This window comes from Trichechus manatus, unplaced genomic scaffold (assembly GCF_000243295.1).
Source record: "Trichechus manatus latirostris isolate Lorelei unplaced genomic scaffold, TriManLat1.0 scaffold00131, whole genome shotgun sequence".
NCBI classification, from domain to species: Eukaryota; Metazoa; Chordata; class Mammalia; order Sirenia; family Trichechidae; genus Trichechus; species Trichechus manatus.
This window is the reverse complement of record NW_004444067.1, coordinates 72532-82003: the sequence shown is the minus strand read 5'-3', so window position 1 is coordinate 82003 and position 9472 is coordinate 72532. Positions and strand designations below refer to the sequence as shown.

Sequence of the window (9472 nt, the reverse complement as noted above, 5' to 3'; positions counted from 1 at the left end):
CCTTCTCATCTCGCCTCTGGACAGAAGCTGCCCACTTAGTCTCATGTATCTACCTGAACTAAGAGGCACATTCTTTACGAGTATCACTTTATGTCTTATAGTCCAGTCTACTCTTTGTCTGAAGAGTTGGCTTCAGGAACGGTTTTAGTTCCAGGTTAACAGAGAGTCTGGGGGCCACGTCTTCTGGGGTTTCTCCAATCTCAGTCAGATCATTAAGTCTGGTCTTCTTACTAGAATTTGAGTTCTGCACCCCTCCTTTCTCCTGCTCCGTCAGGGACTCTCTGTTGTGTTCTGTCAGGGTGGTCATTGGTGATAGCCAGGCACCATCTAGTTCTTCTGGTTTCAGGCTGATGGAGTCTCTGGTTTATGTGGCCCTTTCTGTCTCTTGGACTAATATTTTCCTTGTGTCTTTGGTGTTCTTCACTCTCCTTTGCTCCAGGTAGGTTAGGTCCCTTGTGTCTCTAGTTCAGATTTTTTTTTAATCAACTACATACACACAGACACACAGACACATCAATGAAAAACTGCTGAAAGTCAAGGAAGAGTAAAAAGAGGATTTCACAATGTTCATTTGATTTAGGAACAATAGTGACCATGACAAGCACAGTTTTCGTGAAGTCGTGGCGGGAGATGAATTTTGTAGAAGACAGATGAAAAGAACCAAAATGTCCATCAATTAAAAAAAAAAGAAACACCATGCTATCACTGATTCAGAGACCCTACAGGACAGAGTAGAGCTGCCTCACAGGGTTTCCAAGGCTGTAATCTTTACAGAAGCAAACTGCTACATCTTTCTCCTGTGGAGCGGCTGGTGGTTTCGAACTGCTCATCTTTCGGTTAGCAGCCCAGTGCTTAGCCACTGCACCACCAGGGCTTCGTTTTGTCCATCAACAGTAGGATGGATAAATAAGTTGTGTTATATTCAGACAATGAAAAACTATACTGCAGTGAAAATGAATGAATTAAAGCTCAAAACTTAATGAGGATGAATCCCAGAAACAATGCAGAACAAATAATATGAATCTAAATCTATAAAGGTAAACAACAGGCAAAACTAAATCAGATAGTATTGAAGAACGCATACATCACTGGAGAAAAGTATAAAGAAAAGTAAGGAAAAGGATAACACGAAATTTCGGATAGTGGTTCAGTTTTGGGAGAAAGGGAGGAAATGGGATTAAGAAGGAGCACAGGAGGGGGCTTCTGGGATTTAGGTGATATTCTATTTCTTGGTCCAGGTGGTAAGTACACAGGTACATTTTGTTTTCTTCTTTAAAATGTATACATTTTTGACCATATGCCTTATTACACAATAAAAATATAAGGAAATAAAACACTTCTTCAAAAAAAAAAAAAGTAAATAAAAGATGAAGTAGAGAAAGCAAGTGTAGACAGCTCTTCTGAGAAGTTATACCAAGAAGAGGAGCAAAGGGCAATCACTGTAAGACGTGGGTCAAAGGGAGTTCTTCCAAGCACGTTTGCATGCTGCAAAATGGAATAATGATCTAGCATAGGGAGGCTGACGGGTGCAGGAGAGGGCCCTGAGGAAGTGAGAGAGGTCAGGTCTAGCACCCCAGGCCCTTCATCACAACTGGAGGGAAGAAGAGAAGACAGTGAAGTTGAGAGTAGGATATAGGCTTGGGAGTGGGATTGGCGGGTATCTGTATCCCATACTTCCATTTTCTCAGTGGAATAGGAGAGGACGTGAGCCGAGAGCGAGAGCAGGGCTGTGGGAGGTGTGAGGAGAAGGGGTGAAACCGCCGTCTCTGGGAATAAAGAGACAGCCCACCAGCACAGGCAGGCAAAGCTGAGAGCTCACTTGAAATTGATGACTGAATTTGAAGACAAATGAATTGGCTCAGATGGGAGTTTCTCCCTAGGCGCATTCAGCCTGCTGAAGTGCAGGAGCAGAGATGGCTGGTGGAGTATACCCAGAGTCGGGGTGCTTCTGCAGCACTGTCCAACAGAACTTTCCACAGTGATGGAAATGTTCTGTAACGTGTGCCGTCTAATACGGCAGCCACGAGCCACATGTGGCTACTGAGCTCTTGAAATGTGGCTAGTGGAAGTGAGGAACTGAATTTGTAATTTTATTTCATTGTGACTGATCTGAACAGCCACATGTGGCTCGCGGCTACCGTATTAGGCAGTGCAGCTTTAAGAAGTAAGGACTTTTACGGGAGTGGGGAGGATGTTGGGGGCAGGAGGAGAGAAGATGGGCATAATGATACGTGCCTTGCTGAATTCTGGTCACTGGGAAACCAGGTGTGTACTTATCACAGTGCCAGGCACACAGCAGGCACTCGATAAATGCATCCTGAATGGAGGATACCGGGATGGAGGGGACAGTGGAGAACAGCGGAGAGCAGGGACCCTGGGGACAGCTGACGTAAACATTCTGGGAGTCCTTAGCAAGTCACCTCATGTAAATTGAGAATAAAAACAATAACAGTAACATCCCTATATAACTCACAAGTTAGTTATGAGGTTAGAAGCAGTTAAGAGCATGCTTCTAGAATCAGAAAGGCTGCTAGCTGGGTCACTTTAGACAAATTCTTTAATAATTTCAAAGATCTTACTGTCTAGTAATATCTCCTTCCCAGCATGTTTGCATGGATTATGTGGGATGATATGCGTAAAAAATTTAGCAGAATCTTATTCATAAGTGCTCAAAAAAAAAATAGCTATGATTATAAAAAAATGAGATTGTGAGTGTGAAAGTGTCTATCAAAAGCTCTACCACACCACAACAAAACCCCACTGGACAATAAGGGAGCTCTGGCCTGGTCTCAGTGTAACGTTAGCTTGAGCGTTACTGGCTCAGATGGAACTCACCTGAAAACCATACTCCTTGTTAAGGTCCAGAGTGCATGCAGGCGTCTCCACGGCTAAGGTCCACTTCCATATGCAAATTTTCTGTGACAGCAGAGAGAGGGAAATGAGACGCTCTCTGAAGCCTGCTGAGGTATATCCGGCCTCTTGTGGTGACACAGTAACTTTGGTTTGCTAAGCAAAGTCCCATGAGCTTCCCCTGAGAACATTATAGGTGCCGTGTGGTCTGCGCAGAGCTACCCATGAGGATACTCTTGACAGGATGGCCAGCCTTCTGGGCAGACCCCAAGGGCCCCATTACCTGGTCTTTACCATCTGAGATGGTTGCCAGATACTTGGCGTCGTGGGTGATGGCTATCGCCCTAATGCCGTTGCCTTCTGGGCAGCTGTCAAATATTGTGTGCACAGGGATACTGCAAAACAGGACAAGGAGGGACGAGCATTTGCTGAAGTAGAACTGGCTTCCCAGAGCAGCTCTATTCACGACAGCCAAAAGGTGGGAACAACCGAAGTGTCCATCAACGGATGAATGGATTGACAAAATGTGGTCTATGCATATAGTGGAATATTATGCAGACATAAAAAGGAGTGAAGTTCTGACATATGCTACAACATGGATGAACCTTGGAGACTATGCTGCATGAAGGAAGCCAGACGCACATACAGGTAGACGGGTGGGTTCAGGTGTATAGGTGAGAACAGATAGAAGTATGCATATGTATGTGTAAATACAGATACGTGTGGGAAGGCACATATATTCACTGAAGACACAACTATAGATACTGCTCAGACATAACCAAACACCTTCTGAGACTGGTTTTCTAGGTTTGAAAGTTTAGGACCATAGTCTTATGGGACAACTCAGTCAACTAGCATAATACAGTTCTTCATCCTAGTGACGTGAGTAGTGTCTGGGGTCTTAAAAGCTTGCGAGCAGCCACCTACGATACAACTATTGGTCTCTACTCATCAGGAGCAAGAGAGTAAAAGGTAACCAAAGTCTCAGAGAAGAAACAACTCTGTAGGGCTGACAGCCTACCTGAGCTGTGATCTCAACTCTCCTGAGACCAGAAGAACTAGATGGTGCCCAGCTACCACCAGTGACTGATCTGACTAGGGTTCATAATAGATGATCCTGGACAGAATAGGAGAAAAATGTAGAATAAAACTGAAATTATTTAAAAAAGCCTAGACTAACTGGACCACCTGAGACCAGAGGACTCCCTGAGACTATCGCCCTGAGACTCTCTTTAAAACTTGAAACAAAACAATCCTGAGATTACCTTCTAACAGAAAAGCAGAGTGACACACAAATGTATTACCCATTAGATCAATGCTCTACTAAAAAACCACCAGTATGAGTTCAAAAGGTCAACGTTTAATCTGAAGCAAAGATGAGAAGATAAGGGAGCGGGGAAACTAGAGTACTGGAAACAAAACAACCAGAACACAATTAAACAGAATGTTGACACATTGTGAAAAATGTAACTAATGTCACTGATCAATTCGTGTGGAAATTGTCAAATGGGAACCTAACTTGCTATATAAACTTTCACCAAAAACACAATAAAATATTATTTAAAAAAAAAAAAGAAAGAAGCTAGACAAAAATGGACAAATATTGTATGATCTCAATTATATGAGGGGCCCACTCGGCTGATTTGGCAACAGGGAGCCTCTGAGGGTTTTCAGTGGGGGAGCAAACAATTGATGTGCATCTGGGAAAGATCACAGTGAAAATGTGGGAAAAAAACCACATAATGATAACATGTATTTCTACATGCTAATATATGTGTACATAAAACAATAGGAAGCATTCTGGAAGGACATAAAGAACATAACTCAGGGCAGTATGCAAGCATGCTTTTCTCTCTCTTCAGAAGCTCTAGTTTCTCATTTGTTCTTGAGTCCTGACCCTGCGCCCAGCACTGTGCCAGGTATGAGGATGTGTGGGTAAAAAGGTGAACAGGACAAAATCCCAACTCTCAGGAAAAAAAAACAACGATGTCACTTTGACAACTAAGGTGTGTCTGACGAAACCCATGGTCTTCTCAGTCACCTCATATGCTTGCTTGCAAATGCTGGACAATGAAAAAGGAAAACAGAAGAAGAGATGGATTTGAATTGTGGTGTTGGTGAAGAATATGGATATACCGTGGACTGCCAGAAGAATGAACGAATCTGTCTTGGAGGAAGTGAGGATGGCAAGACTTTGGCTCCTTTACTTTGGACATGCCAGCAGGAAAGACAAAGCCATAGAAAAGGACATCATGTTTGGTAAAGTAAAGAGTCAGCAAAAACGAGGGAAACCCTCAATGAGAAGGACTGCCACGATGACCACAATGGACTCTAACACAGCAACGATCATGAAGACCGTGCAAGACCGGGCAACGTTTCTTTCTGTTCCACTGCACACAAGGTCGCCATGAGTAGGAGCTGACTTGACAGCAACTAACAACATCAAAAAGTGAGTACAACCTTTCCAGATGGCAAGTGAGCTGTATCCATGAAAATTTTAAACGCACAATGGTGCCCATCTACCACTATCGGCTGCTCTGACTGGGATTACACAGAAGGTCCCAGACAGGGCGGGAGAAAATGTACAACAAAAGATCAAATTCACAAAAAAGACCAGACCTACTGGTCTGACAGAGACGGGAGGAACTCCCGAGACTGTGGCCTCCAGGCACCCTTCTAACTCACACTTGAAGCCACTCTTGAAGTCCACCTTTCAGCCAAAGATTAGACAGGCCTATAAAACAAACAATAACATACGTGAGGAACGTGCTTCTTAGTTCAGTCAAGCAGATGAGATTAAATAGGCAACACCTGCCCGAAAACAAAGACGAGAAGGCAGGAAGGGACAGGAAAACAGGATAAATGGAACCAGGGAAGCCAGGGTGGAAAGGGAAAGGGGGAGAGTGTTGACACAATGTAGGATTGCAACCAATGTCACAAAACAATCTGTGTATAGATTTTTTAATGAGAAACTAATTTGCTCTGTAAACTTACACATAAAGCACAATGAAAAATTTTTTTTAAACGCAGACCCGATGACCCAGCAATTCCACCTCTACTGCGTTATCCTAGAGAAGTGGTAGCAAAAGTAAGCAGAGAGAAATGCAAATTCGTGTTCACTGTGACACTGCAATAACAGCAAAAAATCTGGAAAAACACAAACATCCATCAATGGTGGAATTTTTAAAAAATATTATGGCACAGCCACATAATGAAAAACTAAGCTGCCTTCAAAAGTAATGAGGGATATCTGGGAAAATGACCCAAATTTTGTGAAAAAAGTATATTACAGAACCGTACACATAGCATAAGGGGCCCTGGTGGTGCAATGGCTAAGCACCTGACGACTACTCGAAAGATGACTTCAAACCCATCAGCTGCTCTGCAGGAGAAAAGACCCAAGGATCTGCTTCCACAAAGATTATAGCCTCGCAAACCCTAGGGGGCAGTTCTACTCTGTCCCATAGGGTCACTATGAGTTGGAATTGACTTGATGGCACACAACATCATCCTGACTGTGTGCGTGTGTGTAGGGAAGTGTTTATATGTATAGAAAATGTCTAGAGGAAGAGACTCGGAACTATTAATCCTGGTTACTCTGGAGACAGGGTCTGGGTGAGGAGGGGCTTCTGTCTGTGGCTAACACATCTCTGTTCTGTGTTTCTGGCAAGACTTTAGGAATGCAAGAGTCAGACAAAGCCTTGACGGGAGAATTCAATGAGATGGTATTGAAAGACCCAGACAGCCAAAGAAATGCAAGAATGGAAGCCAGCTGTCACACTGGTGGGGCTGCGGAGTCCCGTGGGAAGAGAGGCGTGGGTGGTAAAAAGACTTCAACGAGGAAGTGGGCTATGTGGCCACCCACTTTTCTCATCACAGAGCCCTTGATAGAATGAATGTAAACTGGCCTCAGTATGTCACATCAGTGTCCCCATCGGCTGGAACCAAGTCTGTGTCCCAGTCGATGACCTCTCTGTCACTTAAGAAAATCTATCCAACTGAGAAACAGCCCCAAAATTCACCTGGGAAGGCAATCTCTAAATTGTTGAGAATGACATAATGGTAGCCTTAGAGGGAAAACGTACCTTATCCCTCAGGGTACTTAGAATTAAATACAGAAAAGATGAAGTCAGTCAGACCTGTACTATTAATATATGTGATTCGGAATTTGTTCATTTTTTAGAAATGTATAATGTTTAAGAGGATCTGACATATTAGAGTCTCTATCAGATTAGATTTGTGATTCTAATTTAAAATATGTCATTGATTTAGACTTGTGATTTTAAACTGAAATTGTATTCAGTTTATAAATAATACTAGAACACTGAAGAGAACTTAAGATGTGCCATGTTTATTTCTTATGCCAAATTTAATTGATATAGATTTACAAGAATTACTTAAGTGCTAGTAAAGAATTTGTTAATCAGACAACTAATGAACTTAAAAACGAAACTGAATATATTAAATTTCTGAATGCAATTTAAAATGTTTAAAAGGAGTTAATAACCAAATTTGTAAATGAGGCCAAACATTAATCAAAGCCCCCTTAAAGGAGACTGCAAACATTTGCTAGATTTATAAATAGAATAAGATTTGTAAGTTGAACAAGAAGCTTAAGGAAGAACTATGGTTTTTAATTTGTCACTTCAATAAAGTGACTATTCCTTCTGAAACCAGAGCAGTCTCAATAATCTTTTCTGGGTTCCTTTGGGGTATCGTAAAACTCCTACTGACATTGTGTTTGAACTGTTTACCACAGATGTGCTTTACCTGAAGTCTCTGGGAGGCACAGACGGTTAACACCTAGGCTTTTAACCTAAAAGTAGGAGATTCGAGTCCACCCAGAGGCACCTCGGAAGAAAGGCCTAGAGATCTACTTCTGAAAGATCAGCTACTGAAATCCCTATGGAGCACGGCTCTGTGCTGACACACATGGGTTCACCATCAGTTGAAGTCAACTTGTGATGGCAACTGGTACTGGTAAGCTTTGCTTTATAATTAAAAAAAAAAAAAGACTGCCCTCAAGTTGCTGCCAGTCTAGCAGGGAGACAGCTTTATAAACAAGAAGAAAGCCATGTGATAAACACCGTCTGTAAGGGGGCCAGCTCTGATGAGAGAAACATCAGCTAAGGCTTCAGGAAGAGACACCTCTTGGGCCCGCCTTTCCTGCTGCAGACTTTCCGCTGCAGGAGTTTCTAAGGAGCATCCCTCGCTGTGTAAGTCAGCTGTTCTGTTACTTGCAGCTGAAAGCATGGACGACTACAGAACACAACAAGGCGTGAAGACAGGGTAATTTCTCTGAGGAAGTCCAGAGGGATGTGGTGGGACGCAGGCACTGAGGGTTTAAGCAGGGGGGTGGCACGGCCAGATGTGCGTTTGGGAAAAGATCACACGAAAAATGTCACGGACAAAAACCACAGAGTGATGACATACATTTCTACGAGTCTGTGTATTTTCTGGATGGAAACACACCGAACTGCGATTACCTCTGGGAAGAGGCTACAATTAGAGACGCAGCCACAGGAGACGCTGTTTCCTCAAAATACATGTATTGTGTATCGCTGTTGTTAAGTGCCGTGGAGTCCATTTCCAGTCATGTATTATGTGTCTATTCAAGTTTATTTAAATGATTTTAGAAAATCAAAGTCATATATTCTGGAAAATGCAAATCTATAGAGACAATGAAAGGAGCAGTGGTTGCTAAGGGGCGGGGAGGGGGGATGAACAGGTAGAGCACAGCGTTTTAGGGCAGTGAGATTATCCTGCCTGATACTGTCATGGAGACACATGACATGAAGATTTGTCAAAACCCACAGGACTGTACAACTCACAGAGTGAACCCTCAGGGAGACTCTGGAGTTTAGTTAATAATAATGTATCAGTATGGGTTTATCAGCTGTAACAAATGTACCACGTGCTAACAACAAGAGAAACGGGGAGGGGAGGGGGCGGGGGGGCATACGGGGACTCTCTGTACTTTCTAAACAATTTTTCTGTAAACCCAAAACTGCTCTAAAAAAGAAAGCCTATTAAAAATATTGCCAAAGGGAAAAATCTAGAAAGAAATGAAAAAAAAAAAGAAAAAAAAAACCACCAATGTCACAGAGAATGGACTGAGGGTGCCGGGTGGGGGAAGGGAGACCAGGGAAGAGGCTGCTGCCCTGGCCCACGCACGCACGGGGCTGCGGCAGAGGCAGGGGTGGAGTCAGGCTGTCTGGGAGGCAGGTGGAGCAGGACTTTGGGATGTTTCGGCAGCTTCCTCTTCAGTAAAGAGAGGACCCACTGAGACAGTCTGTTGGCACCAAAAGAACACACAGACAGTGCGGCTTCAGAGCCTGGGTCTGCCCTTCCCAGCTGTACAGCAACGTCAACATCCTCCTCCTTCCTCATCTTGGGCCATATTTCAGAGTAGCCACAGGCACATGAGCCTGAAAACAGACGGAGAAGGGACAGACCGCAAGTAAGGGACATGAGATCAGAGAAGCTGTATGGATTGAATTGTGTCCCGCAAAAATGTGTGTCACCTTGGCTAGGCCAGGATTCCCAATATTGTGTGACTGTCCACCATTGTCATCTGATGTGATTTTCCTGTGTGTTGTAAATTCCACCTCTATGATATTAA

At 43.4% G+C, this 9472-nt stretch overlaps 1 protein-coding gene across 1 annotated transcript in view; it reads right to left on the bottom strand.

Annotated features, from left to right (window-relative positions):
- CFAP251 (cilia and flagella associated protein 251) overlaps nucleotides 1–9472 on the bottom strand; it is a 108204-nt gene that overhangs the window by 72369 nt on the left and 26363 nt on the right. Inside the window, exons 5-7 of the mRNA XM_023739297.1 lie at nucleotides 9211–9278; nucleotides 3134–3400; nucleotides 2836–2916 (exon numbers count right to left, since the gene is read on the bottom strand). Of these exons, the coding sequence (XP_023595065.1) occupies nucleotides 2836–2916; nucleotides 3134–3400; nucleotides 9211–9278 (416 nt within the window). The remainder of the gene's footprint in view (nucleotides 1–2835; nucleotides 2917–3133; nucleotides 3401–9210; nucleotides 9279–9472) is intronic.